At 37.8% G+C, this 15,516-nt stretch overlaps 1 protein-coding gene across 3 annotated transcripts in view; it reads left to right on the top strand.

Moving 5' to 3' along the window:
- LOC108712890 (high affinity cAMP-specific and IBMX-insensitive 3',5'-cyclic phosphodiesterase 8A) overlaps positions 1 to 15,160 on the top strand; it is a 150,634-nt gene extending 135,474 nt beyond the window's left edge. For all 3 annotated transcript variants that reach the window (XM_041588279.1, XM_018255391.2, XM_018255390.2), the window contains exons 14-22: positions 180 to 344; positions 3,126 to 3,174; positions 3,271 to 3,406; positions 8,687 to 8,885; positions 9,637 to 9,854; positions 10,317 to 10,449; positions 11,124 to 11,291; positions 12,697 to 12,826; positions 13,679 to 15,160. In XM_041588279.1, the coding sequence (XP_041444213.1) occupies positions 180 to 344; positions 3,126 to 3,174; positions 3,271 to 3,406; positions 8,687 to 8,885; positions 9,637 to 9,854; positions 10,317 to 10,449; positions 11,124 to 11,291; positions 12,697 to 12,826; positions 13,679 to 13,785 (1,305 nt within the window). In that variant the 3' untranslated portion in view covers positions 13,786 to 15,160. The remainder of the gene's footprint in view (positions 1 to 179; positions 345 to 3,125; positions 3,175 to 3,270; positions 3,407 to 8,686; positions 8,886 to 9,636; positions 9,855 to 10,316; positions 10,450 to 11,123; positions 11,292 to 12,696; positions 12,827 to 13,678) is intronic.
- The last annotated feature ends 356 nt before the right edge of the window (positions 15,161 to 15,516 follow it).

The raw sequence follows: 15,516 nt of genomic DNA, 5'->3' as shown, positions 1-15,516 counted from the left end.
TCCAGCACATGCCCCCTGGTGGTCATCCATTAGTACTGGGCTCTCATTCAGTGCTTGATAACATCATGCTAGGAGTATATATATATATATATATATATTTATATTTATATATTTATTACTTGTTGAAGTGTTGCGTAAAATCCAGTGGTTGATCAGTAACCCATATATCTTTCATTCAGGTAATAAATATAATAAATGCTGCCCAAGAAAGCAGCCCTACACCTGTGGCAGAAGCATTAGATCGAGTTCTGGAAATTCTGAGGACCACAGAACTATACTCTCCGCAGCTGGGGACAAAGGATGAAGACCCTCATACCAATGACCTGGTCGGAGGTTTGATGACAGTAAGTAAATTTTCATATACTAATGCGCATGAACTATAGGGACAAAAGCACTATCAAAAAGTATTCTAGTGCAGCATGCAGTAAATGGGGTTAACTGTAGATAGATGTAGATTTTCAGTTGATTTGTTGGCTTTTGCTTGTTATTTTTTTGCAGATTGATCGGTGTGAACTTCCTGTCATACTTAAATGAAACACTCTACTGTAGTTATAAAACTTGTACCTACAGAGAGCTTCATACAGTAGATATTTATAAGGCAAATGTCAGCCAATCAGCCTACCTGTAAGCAGTCACTTGCTCATCTCATCTGCTGGAAGCTTGGAACTTACCCACAGGCCCCACAGCTTATACGATATTCTAGAAATTGATTCTGGGGAAATTTGTCTGTGGCCAATAAAACAAAAACCTAAACTTAAAAGAATATTTTTATGGGGCCTCTTCTCAACCCATTCACATATGAATCACATTTGTTAATAATATTGTAGCCAGGGTTGCACACACAGTAAACGTGACCTTTAAACACAGTGATAATAACCCCCAAATAATTTATAGTTATGGGTGCATATAAAACATTGTTCAGTTTTTATATTCATTTGCCCCACATCTACATTCCAGACAACAGAATATTAAGTCAATTTTTTCATCATCTGGAGACTATTTTCCAGAGCTGCTTGAATTGAGAGAGGAAAAAAGTATACCTGACCTGGAAGGATTGGCAGAGCTGGTATTTACATGTTGCTGCCAGCATTCGGGGAATGTACTGAGAAAATCCTGACATCAAGGCAGTTCTGTCTTTCCCACATCCTGCTCTGTGTGGCTTTTTATGTTAGAGGTTATTCTTCTGATAAAATGAATGTTATACAGGGAAAAATGTGTAAAGAAACAACATGCCTATTTAGCATTTGATGGGAAACCATAGGGGAGAACCATCAGTGGTGTTTTTTCTTTAGAGGTAGAAGCAGATACTGCAGCTTTTCCTGAATGTGCTTTTAGTTCTGTGTGTGGAGTAGGCTATTTTGCCCCATGCTGGGGTAATAACGGCAGGGTATTTGCTAATGCACCTGCAACAGTCTTGTGCTTGTGGACACATCTCAATTCTGTGTTTTCTATTCAGAAATGAGCCATGCTTTCACTTTAATTCAGAACTGTTACAAATAACATTATTAACCATCAGGGATCACATTTTTTATAATCTTTTAGGACACACTTAAAGGACAAGCAACACCAAAAATTTTAATTATTGAAGGCAATATATATTGAAATTCATAAATAGCAACCCATTTGGCTTATACTTTTAAAATTTAATTTAGTGTTATCTCTGCAGAGATATTGTGTCTCAGCTTAAAATGATCTTCGGCAGATCTGCACCAGCAATAGTAGTTACTGCTGATTGACAGACCCGCTTATGATAAGCCCCCTATCAGACTGCCTTTAAAAAATATATAAGGATGCTAAACATGTGTTTTAATTGCAGAGAAACCACAATAACTGCTACAGGATGGCCCATTAGATTTAGAAACTGGAATCTACCAGGCAGTAACCAATCAGAGAATTGAGGGGGGGCCACATGGGTCATTTCTGTTGCTTTTGAATCTGAGCTGAATGCTGAGGATCAATTACAAACTCACTGAACAGAAATGTACCATGTGGCCCCCCTTCAAGTCGCTGACTAACTCAGAGTTATAGAGCTGAAACCAGGAAGTTGGATTCTGGCTGTTTTATTAGACATCTGTTCACTCCAGCCTTTATAGATTACATTTTTGGCTAACTAACTATATTAGAAACAATTTTATTTTGCACAGCCTATCTATTTACACAGTTTTTATTTTCACACTGAACTATTCCTTTAAAGGAGCACTTTGTTTCCCCTTTAAATATTACTGCGCTATATATTTTATTATTTTTTAAAAATACTATGCGCATTAGAAATATGTTGAGTGTTGAAAATACATTTGCACAGATTCTATTTAAAATGGTATTTAATTGGGGTTCTAAATGTACACTCAAGCATGAAAAAAGTTCCCAGGGGCTGTGATTGGCTATTTGGTAGCCTGTAAGTCAACTGGCAGCCTACAGGAGGCTCTGTTTGGCAGTACACCTGGTTTTTATACAACCAAAACTTGCCTCCAAGACAAGGATTCAGAAATAAGCACCTGTTTTGAGGCCACTGGGTGCAACATCCAAGGGGTTGGAGAGCAACATGTTGCTCACAAGCCACTGGTTGGGGATCACTGATGTTCTAACTAAAGATTGATATTCTAAAACAATTTGCAATTGGTTATCATTTTTTACCATTTTGGTTTTTCGTGTTATTTACCAAACATGCATTAATATGAATAAGAGATATGATTAGAAAAGGGCCTAAATAGAATGGTGAGTAATAAAAAAGTAGCAGTAACTATAAATGTATAGCCTTACAAAGCATTTGCTTTTAGATGGGGTCAGTGACTCCCATTTGAAAACTGGAAAGATTCAGAAGAAGTAGGTGAATAATTCAAAAACTATTAAAAAGAAAAAATGAAGACCAAATGAATAGTTGCTTAGAATTGGCCATTCTCTAACATACTAAAAGTTAACGAAAAATGAACCACCCCATTAAAAAATGCTACCATGTTATTGGGGGATATAGGGGCCTTGTGAGGAACATTAAACCCCCTACACTACGCTAAACTAATTTACACACTGTTGTACCGTGTTTGAATATGTAAGAATAAATCAGTAAAGCAGGAAACTGTTTTGGATTCCACTTGCCTATCTAATTTTTTATAATTGATGTTTCTCAGGATGGTTTACGAAGACTGTCAGGAAATGAGTATATCTTATCTGCAAAACGTAAGTACTCCTAATGCATTGCTAACCATATACTTGACTCTGGTGGTGGAATCACATCCTTACTACTCTACCCCTGTATTCTTTTCACTTTCACAGAGGTACATCCTGTCAGCAGCCATATGGTCTTAGCTCTTTCTCTAAGCGATATCCCACCTCGGATAACACAGGCAATGGAGAATGAAGAAGACTGGGAGTTTGATATCTTTGAATTAGAGGCTGCTACACATAAAAGGTAAGTGGCTTTTCTCTCTGCAGTTTATTTTATATTCACATAAGTAATGGGGCTGACACTGCCTGGAACAAGTCCTCCTTCAACAGTCTCAATACAAACAAAGTAAACTTGAAGAGAAACTTCATCAATAGCTCTGCATAACACTGATCTGTATGAGGGTGGCATACAAAAGTAACTGAAGTCTGCAGTTTACCAAACATAAGAAAGTGACCCAATTGTGATGTGGGCAAATGTTTAGAGATCAGATGATAAAAGATAACGTTTTCTTGCCCAAAGTTCAAAGAAAGATGTTTGTTGAAAAATCGAACACTACCCACGCCTCAAAAACCAACATGACATACAGCAAAATATACAGTTAGGTCCATAAATCTTTGGACAGAGACAACTTTTTTCTAATTTTGGTTCTGTACATTACCACAATGAATTTTAAATGAAACAACTCAGATGCAGTTTCAGCTTTAATTCAGTGGGTTGAACAAAAAGATTGCATAAAAGTGTGAGGAACTAAAGCCTTTTTTTTTTTTAACACACTCACTTCATTTCAGGGGCTCAAAAGCAATTGTATAATTGACTCAAAGGCTATTTCATGGGCAGGTGTGGGCAATTCCTTTGTTATTTCATTATCAATGAAGCAACCCCCCCCTCAAATCAACTCTAGGGTTATTGATAATGACCGAACCAAAATTAGAAAAAAGTTGTCTCTGTCCAAAGATTTATGGACCTAACTGTATGTCCTACAATGCCACAGCCAAAGTCTTGTTCTTAGTCCAATTGTGAATCTGTGGCTCTGTTTGAATATTAAGGTGAACAGCCTAAACAACTTGAAGCAATTCCGAATCAAAGAATGAGCCCAAAATTCCTCCCAAACATACAGTATACAATGTAGGTCTATAAATACCCCAAAGCACTTCAGGCTGATACAATCAGCATATTTCAGTTTTTCATTTTAATTAAACTTTTATTCAAAGTAAAACAATGGCCCAGAGGTCTATGAACACAAAGTCCTATTATTTCGCTTTTTGAATGTTGCCTGTGTGTTAGCTAGTGTTTGTTTGTGGCTTCTGTAAAGCTGGCAAACGTAAATGGGGTCAGCGAAAAAACACAAATTGTTATTGCTTTCAAATCCCATTCCGCTGCCAAGTTGCAGCTAAGTGGAAGACAGACCACATTCCCCAGAATTCCGTCACTGGTGGAGTATCAAGTCCCAATCACCAATGTGAAGCTCCGTGTCACTGAACAGAGTAAACAAATAAAGCAATAAATAAAGTTATTCAGATTTATTCTGTTATATGTCAGATCACTATCTCCCCATGGCCATCTAAAATTCAACTAATGCTAAAAAGGTTTGGAATTGTTAGCACAAAGTCTATCCAAGTTTATCAAAGTTTGTATTGTAAAGTTGTGTACATGTGAATTGCCACGTAACGGATAAGGAAAGCTATAATTATCGGGAGGTGCCAAGCTGTTATTACCCTGGGCCAGAGCTTCCCTTCTTTCAAAACGCACCAGCCTGGGGTACATAATTTGTTCTGGTTTTTGCTGTTTATTTTGTGGAGAATTTTGTTTTGAGGGTGAGCAGAATCATTATGATAAAGTTGCAAATATATATTGTCAAGTGTGCCAAATTGAACAAAACCTGTTATTGTAAATGTTAAAGCTGGCATATTGTGCCCCTAAAAAGAAGCCAAAAAGTTATCTCAAAAAAAAAAAAGGGGGGGGGGGGTTGTACAAATATCTAATTGCCAACTGCAAAAAAACTTGTGCACTGACAACTATAAGCACTGTATCAAACTTACTTCAAATGAGAACCCATGTGGAAAGAGCCGTATGCTGTTTAAATAAGAGATTTCTGAATCCTGATGAGATGTGGGAAGAAATCTGACATGTAGGCTGTGGCATTAAAAAGAAGTCTTGTGGGCGTTCGTGGGTAGCATGTAATACAGTTTCAAAAAAAGATGTAGGTCAGAAGGAAAATGAAAATAAAAGGGAGATATATAGAAATTAGGGTCAGAACATGGGTTTAAAGCAGTGATGGGAAGCATTTAACATTTAAACATTAAATAAACCCTATAGGATTGTTTTGCCTCCATTAAGGATTAATTATATATTAGCTGGGATCAAGTACAATGTACTGTTTTATTATTACAGACAAAAGGGACATTTTTCTAAAAAATTTAGGGGCAAATTTACTAAAGGGCGAAGTGGCTGGCGAAAATTCGCCAGCATGACATAATTTTGCCACTTCGCCGATTTACTAACGGGTGCTGGTGTAAATTCGCTAGCGAAGTTGACATACTTCGCACCCTAACGCCAGCCAAAGTTGCGCTATGGCGAAGGGACGTAACTACGCTAATTCACGAATTTGTGGATTTTACTAAATGTTACCTCTTGCGCCACACTTGCCTTCGCCACCTCAGACCAGGTGAAGTGCAATAGAGTAGATTGGGCTTCAAAAAAAGTTGAAATTTTTTCTAAGTCCCAAAAAACGCTGGCGTCTTTTCCTTTTTTTTTTTTAGGGTGATAGGCTGAAAAAGATTGTAAATGTTTTTGGGGGTACCCTCCTTCCCCCCTTCATTTCCTAACATATGGCACCTAAACTATACAGTGGGCACATGTATAGGGCAAAATAGCAACTCTATTTTATTTTATGAAGCTTTCCCAGGCTTGTGTAGTGTAATGTATTTGCTGCTACATATACGTCCATTGTACTTTAACTTGGCGCTGTATGCAAATTAGGCATCTCTAGCGTAACTTTGCTTTGCTTGATGAATTAACGCTAACGCAACTTCGCTACCTTTCGCCTCCCTGGGCACAACTTCAGATTTTAGTGAATTTGAGCAGCCCTGGCGAAACTACGCCTGCCGAAGTGCGGCAAAGCTGTCGCTAGCGCATTTTCGGGTAAGTATTTGCTCCGTGGATTATTTCATTAAAAAGGAGTCTATGTGAGATGATCATCCCGTAATTCAGAGCTTTCTGGATAACGGTTTCTGGATAACTGATCCTACACCTGTACAACTAAGCCCCCAACAGGAAGATGTTTAAATTTGATACAATGGATCAGCTGCATCCACAGGAATACAAGATGGAAAGGGCATGAAAGAAGAAAGTGCTGGAAAATGGGTTGGGAAGAATATGTACCAACTACGTAGCACCCAATTGTCTTCCTTGTAATTAAAGGATACAGTTAAAAATCAAACAATATAAATTATATTTTTACAATCCATTCCAAACAGTGTAAATGTAAACAGTGGGGCTAAGACTTCAAATATATATAAAAAAAAAATCCCAATGCAATTGGCTTAGCCCAGGGGTGTCCAAACTTTTGGCTCGCAGGGCCACATTGGAAAAATAAAAATTTGTCTGGGGCCACACAACAAACACATTTGATTTGTAAAAGTAAAGGAAATGCACAGAAAAGAACTACAATGCCAGTTGGATAACCAGATGGAGCTATATACTGGAATATGGGACACCTGGATATTAAATAAGACTTATTATATTATTATTACTAACTGGGCAATGGGCAGAGTCCCCCCATCTCCTAAATCCTTTGCAACATGACGTTTCCTCGGGAACCAAGCTGGGCCGCATTCATATGCATCCTGGGCCGCATGTGGCCCTTGGGCCGCAGTTTGGACACCCCCGGCTTAGCCTTAACTGGGTTGCTCAGAGCAACGGGTATTTATAGTGTAAAAAGGCCTGTTGCCTGTAGCAACCTAGGATTGTGATGCAAAAATAGTTGAACACTTATGTCTCGGTGACTCCTTTTCTAACGTCACTCGTGTATCATTCTTGTTTAATTGCAGAGTTCCAGGCGCGCTCACAGGAAGCATTTCTTTACTAATATTTGACCGATAACATTGATTAAAAAGCGATATCACTGTTTTAAAAGGAAAGGCAAAAGGCCCAAATAATAACATAATGACTGAGCTGCGCTTTATGCCTGTTTTCATTTGGGTACAAAAACAGAAATGAACTTGTCCGTGGGGCAAAAAACTGCAGTTACTGGAGACAAGAAACCCTCATGCAGTTTTTGGTGAATATTCCTAATATATTATGTATACTTATTTAAAATCCCACCGTTATATTGTGCTAGGATTATATTCCGATGAATTTAGGCCAGTTCATCATATTGGGGTGGCTTGCCATATTTAAAGCACCCAATTTCATTCATGGAATTCATGAAATTCACTTCAGTGTCCATAAAATTTCTAGCCAGAGGGTGCCTACAGGGTTTAATGTATACAGTATTATTATTCTACAGGGTAGTATTACTAACACATGTGCTAGACTGCACTTGGTCAGGAACCCATAGCACCCAATCAATTGATGAATCAATGAATCCAGTGTTGTCTGTATTTGGCAGTTCTAAATTCATGAAGAGTATGCAGTGGAAGAGACATGTAGACATTTCTCCTTCTGCCCCTACCCATCTGCTAACTTGTATGTCATTTTTTTATATGGTGCAAGGTGTAGAGTGCAAACCGACCCCAGAAGCAAGTCCTCTTGCATGTGCATCTAGGGTCTCTGTAAATGGCCCCAGCTGCATTGGTGCAATTTCACCTCTTATGAATTTATTTCAAGTGGAACACTCGTATTACTCACCATAATAGTTTTCAGAAAAAGCAATACGTTGTATATAAAAGGAAGTACTGAATCCAGGATTTACTTTGGGATTCAGCCAAATACAAGTATGGGATCTATTATCCAGAATCCTTGGGACCTGGGTTTTTTCCGATCTTTCTATAATCCTCGGAATTATGGGAAGGCCACACTATGAGTCTATTAAAAAAACATATAAACATTAAATTAACCCAATAGGATTGTTTTGACAACAATATAGTTTATAATCAAGTACAAGGCACTGTTTTATTACACAGAAAAAGGAAATCACTTTTTAAATTTGAACTGTTTGCTTAAAATGGAGTCTTCTTTGCCTTCCCATAATTTGTTGGTAAATGGGTTTCCGGATAAGAGGTCCCATAACAGCATATTTTGTAGGGTTGATTTTCGACTCAATAATAATTAGAACTTGGTTTATAAATTGTCAAAAAATGCTTTTTTCTTTTGCCACAGTTACAGGAAAAAGAGCACAAAGATAATTATACATAACCATTATACAGTAATTCACATACAATACTTCTGTGCAAAAGCTATTTAAATTAACCTACGAAACTTTCTGATTATAATTTTGGTGATCTTGAAAAGCCACTGAAATATGTTCAGTTACTGTCTATGTTCTTTGATCCTCCTGTAATTTTAATTTTTCCCTTCACCCAGGCCCTTAGTTTATCTTGGACTTAAAACGTTTGCTCGGTTTGGCGTTTGTCAGTTTCTCAACTGCTCAGAAGCTACTTTGAGGTCTTGGCTACATGTTATCGAGTCAAATTACCATTCAAGCAATGCCTATCATAATTCAACGCATTCTGCTGATGTCTTACATGCCACTGCTTATTTCCTCTGCAAAGAAAGGGTGAAGGTAAGTCAAACATTTAATATAATGCCAAACTGTGTATTTAGTAGAGGGTTTGCCTGTTGAAAGGGCGTTCAGCACTTTCAGTAAGGTCAGCTATCTGTACAGTTTATATAGAAAGTATTGTCATGTCTGTGTTAGATTTATACAGTAAACTACTGTCTCCAAATGGAAATGAGTCTCCATCTATTTACCTGGTATCAACAGTTACAGTATAAGACTGGAGCCGGGCTTTTACCAGCCTTTCAGCTTTTGGGTGCAGTTTGGCAGAACCAGGGCCTTTGTGTTGGAAACCTCAAGAAAACATAAATAAACTAAACTAATCCCACCCTACATTTTTTCTACTTACAGCTTTTATAAAGTCAGTTGTCAAACAAATTCAATATAACCAGAAACTTCTGTTCTTTTTACAGCCACCCCTATTGCAGTGAGTGGGTTTACAGGGCTACTCATTAATAAATATAAAGCAGTAGCAAATAGTACATGAATTTCTGATTAAAGCTAGTCCCTGTTAACCCACTCTGGGCAGCACGTCCTCATGATATTTATCTAGTTTCCTGCATTAATTCTTAACAAACATAATATGAATACTGCAATCCAAAATTGTATAGAACTTCATGGCAATAGCTTGGGGGCTAATATAAGATAATAGTAAGGCAGACAAGGCACCTGAGATCACCCCATGTGCCATCGCCCTTTTACTTGTAGGTGATTCTTTTTTTAATAATATTTTAACCATTTCCTATCTCCTGTTTAGGAAAGCTTGGATCAGATTGATGAAGTTGCTGCTCTCATCGCTGCCACAGTCCATGATGTGGATCACCCTGGTCGAACCAACTCATTCCTTTGTAATGCGGGAAGTGAGCTGGCAATTCTTTACAACGACACCGCAGTGTTAGAAAGCCACCATGCAGCCCTAGCCTTCCAGCTCACCACTAGAGATGACAAGTGCAATATATTCAAAAACATGGAGAGGTGAGCAAAATCAGCCTGCATCCACACAGGCTGACATGTATATGGGGACAGTTGTGGTAACAAAACATAAAATGCTTCCAATAACTTTGATATGGATCCTATCTTAACTGTGATTTCTAAGTAGGGTGAGAGCTTCTCAGTAACATTTGGTGCCTAGAACAAGGGCAGTTGCCCAGATTTGCAAGGAAATGCAGGAATTGTATTCAGGTTCCAAGTTGATATTTAAAGACCTGTTTAATATACCTTGCCACCTGATCATTTTCCTCACTTTCCTTACCTCCCATACATTTTCTCCATTTCCTTTACAATTATATTCTGTTCTTACTTAGCCTATATTGTCCTCATTGTGCTGCTCTTATTGCATCACACTGTCTTTATATTCATTACATATATTGTCACTTTCAGAAAGAAAATATATTGACAGTATTCTCTTCATTACAATCTTGTTACATCACTAAACAGGAATGAATACCGTACTTTGCGGCAAGCAATCATAGACATGGTCTTAGCAACTGAAATGACGAAGCACTTTGAGCATGTAAACAAGTTTGTCAACAGCATCAATAAACCATTGGCAGCAGTGGAGGAGAATGGGGTGAGCAGTGCTGTTTTATCACAATTACAGTGGTGCGTCTGCATATATACATAACAAACTGGGTACTGAAACAAGTACTGGGTACTAAACACGTACTGAGATAACTGCTGGTGTGCCCAAATTCTATTATTAAGACAAATAGTTAGGCCACACTAATAAGAAAATTGAATATTACAGAGTATTTTTTGGCCCAGAGTACCACATATTTCTGCACTGGGATGGACAGCTGTCTTTAAGAAAATGCTATAGACACACCTACATGTTAGTATCACTTTAAAAAGCTTATCTATTTTGGATTTCATATACTTCTTAAGCCGTGGGTCATGGAGAAGTGATGTCCGGTTTTGGGAGAGTAGAAAGTACCATACAATCTGGGGCACTAAAAGTATCAGCTCACCAGTCAATTGAGTCTTTGCCCAACTCCAGAGTAGAGCAAAGCTGCTGCTGCAGCATTTGCCAGAGAGAATGGGGAGACTGAAACAGGTCAATAACAGGGAGGCAAGAAGAAAGTAAGGTTTTAGTTTTGACATGTTAGATAAGGACCATACTGTTTTAAAAAGGGATAGTGTACTAAAACATCAAAGTTTGCACCAGGTCTAGTGACCCTTAACAGCTATCAGGTTATTAATGATTATTGACTCCAATTTTGACTTGTACCTCCTTGTTTCATCCAGGGCATTCTTGAGGAAGACGAGGCTGTTAAAAACATACTGACATCTCCAGAAAACCGGATTCTCATTAAAAGAATGCTTATTAAGTGCGCAGACATTTCCAATCCGTGTCGGGCACTCCAGCAGTGCATTGAGTGGGCTGGCCGGATATCAGAAGAATATTTTGCACAAGTAAGTAAAGCATATCATTGCAGCCATGGCCCATAATTTAATTTTTTACATGGGATGGGTTCATATGAATACAAATCCCAAACATTCTTTGCTACTTTTAGCCTTATATCTGGGATGTATATGGTACAATACAATACAATACAATACAGTGCAATACAAAAAACATTATCCACAGTTAAAACTCGCTCTATTACTTTTTGGAGGTGGTGCTCTATTTAGTAACCTTTCTCATGTAGTGGAATAACAGCATTTCCTATCTTATTCCCAAATGGCACTCACACGACAAATGCAATGTGCAAAATCTTGCTTTGTGATACAAGCAGCTTCTCTAACACTGGCAAGGTAATCAAGATGCCGTTTAAAGGTGATGCTAGTAAGTGCAGGGGAATGTGGTATGGTGGTGCAGCCATTTGAATATCCACCACTCACTCAGAAGTCGAACTGCTGCCCACTTTACCCTATGCAGCCCAGCCTGCAGTGTTGATGTTAGGGAGAGCTAAGCTGAATGATTGGGTGGTAAGATCAGAAGAATTGGGTTAGTTTAGAAGTTGCATTTCCCCTTTAAGATACTAACTAATAAGGTGCCATAAAGATATAAGTGTTTGATAACTGAAGGTTGCAGAACAGCTTGATGGGGAGATGGAGGGAATTCCGTAAGGCAGGAGCGAATGTGAAGTTAATTCTGTGTTGGCTGATGTATGAATAAAACATAGATTGGCTGCTGCATAACATCTGAACAGCAGTGTTTAGGGAAGCAAGGGGACAGGATTACAATGGCATTTTGGGTGAAAGGAAGAATTTTAATTGGAATTTGAAGGCAGAGGAATCTGTTCTGTTTAGTAGAGCGGAACATCATTAGCAGTGCATTGGGAAGATGAGTTTTGCAGATGCATGCATGATTAGTGTTGGGACACTCACTCTAGTGTTCATATGCAGTAAGGCAGAGTAATGATTGTGCTACCTCAATAGTACAAACTATAACATGTGCAATAGTTTTTCTACTAGTGGATAAGCTGCTAATGTTACAAAAAAAAAACGCCATAATGTTAAAAAAAAAAATACAATGGCAGCTAAAGGCTATCCTGCTCTTTCCTGCCTCCTGCTCTCCCTCATCTGCATGTTTGCTTGATCAGCAAGCAATGGGGAATCCTAGAAGATACCCTTGTGCCTCCTACAACCTGCTTTTATGAATACAGAACTACCAAACATAAGCAGCACCATATTCACAGGAAGGCTGTGCCTTTGGGCCACACCTTCCACATCCAGCAGTTAGTGAGGGTTCTAGTGGGTTTGGCCATCAAATTATTATTGTATTATACTGTATGCTGCCAGATATTAAACTCTCTGTTGCTGGATAATCAGTTGCTTGATATCATGGAATGAATGAATTATCTTTATGTTACAGACGGATGAGGAGAAGAGAAAGGGTTTGCCTGTGGTGATGCCAGTGTTTGACAGAAACACATGTAGCATTCCTAAATCCCAGATCTCCTTTGTTGATTATTTCATCACTGATATGTTTGATGCCTGGGATGGTAAGATAAATTATTTTCCATTTTGGTCTTTTTTGTCATCTCTGTGTTTTTAAAGTCAAGTTGCATGTTATTTGTAGGGTCATTACAGCAAAAGAAGGCTTGTTTAAAAACTGTTATGTTGTTTTAATGGATTATTAAATAGCTACCAACCAAACAATGCTAGCAAAAACATTGCTGTGCCTCTTCCCATAGAGACCAGTCCTATCCGTCTTAAGATATAGCCCTTTGTGTAAATTGAGCTTCACTGCGCTAATGTTCATGGCAAGTAGGACAGCAGCCCATAACCTGAGCTGTACTAATGTTAGACCTCTCGTTGCCCTTTAACTTTTAGTGTTTCAGCTATTGTGAACTATTGTGCTTTAAAGGACAGTAAATATAAGCATGGCTATATTATGTAAATATATATTGGCATAATAATATATAAGCATATAATACATGTTTGGCTTATAATTTTATCAGAAACTCTCACTGTAGCCAACTACTGCTGCTACTCATGCCAATACCAGTGCTATGCCATTAACCCCATTGGCTTAGTAATGCATTAATGAACACCCGGTCCTCCACAAAGTAAGATATCCATATGTAGCCACCCATTCGTTATCTTAGTGTCCAGTTCAACTGTAAATTCCCAAAAGTGATCATTTACCAACAGTGGGCACAATTGGTTGTAGGCATTAACCTATAGAAACCAGTCCCTGGTGCACATTTGCCCACTGTTAGTTTATAACTCTGAGTAACTTTTACAACCTCTTTGTTTATCTGTACTACCTGTACATGCTGTATATTATCACAGCAATATAACTGCAGCATGCTTTACAACATGATTATATGTTATTTTTCCCCTTTTAATAGCATTTGCTGATTTGCCCAACCTGATGCAGCATCTGGATAATAACTTTAAATATTGGAAATCACTAGACGAGAGACAGCTAAAGACTCTTCGACCGCCCCCTGAATAATTGAAGAGGTGCAAGGTAACACAAAACAGCCATTGAAGATCCTTTCTCAGTTCACGAGGCTTGGGTTCCTAATGGTTCATTCAGTCGTTACCAGATCCGTCTTCAGCATCTAGCGGAACATTCATGTAACTAGCATCATCAGGTCAAACGTTACCTCCAGTACATTGCAGAATACTTTTTTTTTATTTTTAAAAGAAAAAAAGTCTTGACGTATCTTACAAGCTAATTTACACTGGATTGCTGCAATATCAGTACTGACGGGTCCTACAAAACCGTTACCTGTTTATTTTCTTCGTACCTTGAAGATATCCTTGGATAATGGTTTTCTCCAAGAGATTACTCAGAAATCTACAAAAACCTCAAATTCGCAAGTGAAGGAAAATCTTTATTTTGTGTCTCTCGACTCAAGGAGAACACTCTGCTTTTTTTTGAAAGCACTTAAAAAGTTATAACAATCAACCTATTAAAATGCACTCTTTATGAAGGAGTTTTTGATCTCTGAAAAAAAAAAAAATAGATCTACTCTATTTTTTAAAAATCACAGAAGGGGCAATCATTCACTTCTCCACACTACTGATAGGGCGCCTCAAGGCTATTTAGTAGCAGTTGTACAAAGCAAAATAACACGAGAATTTTGAACTTGATCATTAGCATCTATGATTAAAATATGTTTTATTTATTTTGTTAGATATTCAATATTTTCTATGAATTTATAAAAAGACAAAAGCCAAAGCCAACTTTAGATGCATTACAAAATTCACACAATTCATAGTCATCAATATACCTTAATTGATGTACAGACCTTTTATTTTCATAATGCAAATATAGAAATACTATTCAATGACACATTTGTATTGCACTGTAAGACTTTATGTGGATGTTGCAGCTCTTGTTTGCTTTCTGATTTATGAAGTTTCTTTTGCGATAGAGTCTCGCAGAAGAATCCGTAGCATTGAGCGCCACAGCAGGGAAATTTTCAAGCTATTTTTAATCGGTGATGGTCCTGTTTTGCTCTTACTTGATTTAAACGTTTTTTTCGAGGCCAGTGGATCTACAAGGAATTGCTATGCAATGTGTTGGAAGGCCCACTAGCTCTAATGGGAAGAGGATGGAACCTGCCATTCTTTAGCCCATCTTTTGCAGTTTGGTTCCCTATCAAAAGTCTGCCTTATTTTATACAATATTTCTACAACGCATTCCACCACAGAGACAGAGGGGGAGGTTGAAAATATATTTAAGCATTTTTTAGGCTTCTCTATTTTCTTTTGCAAAGGATATTCCTTAACTCCAGTTTGGAAAGGTATGTACCTTCACATGGTTAAATAAAAACATTCACAATAAGCACCAGTTACAATAAAAATGTATATTTTATGAATTCTCAACTGTTGAGATTATTTCACTAGAATTCTCTGTCGAGAATGAAGCTGTTCTTCAACATTTGATATTACATAATTAATAAGAAAGTATAAAAGGCTGCATATATCTGTGCATGCTGCTAATTACTGGTTTGTTAGAGGGTACTTGTCCTAGTGACTCATAGCAACAAAACGGCAGTTCGGTTTTATTGGTGTGTTTGAATATAGTCATCTGATTGGTTGCTAACCTGCTATGTATTCTACTGGGAATGGACACATTTTTCAAATGGAATGCTTTGTCCCACATAGACCTTCATTCCTGACATTTTTAATTAATTGGAATGCATAATTACTAATTCATTAGGTCAAAATAGGA

This window comes from Xenopus laevis, chromosome 3S (genome assembly GCF_017654675.1).
Source record: "Xenopus laevis strain J_2021 chromosome 3S, Xenopus_laevis_v10.1, whole genome shotgun sequence".
Classification (NCBI taxonomy): domain Eukaryota; kingdom Metazoa; phylum Chordata; class Amphibia; order Anura; family Pipidae; genus Xenopus; species Xenopus laevis.
This window is presented reverse-complemented; position numbering and strand designations above follow the sequence as displayed.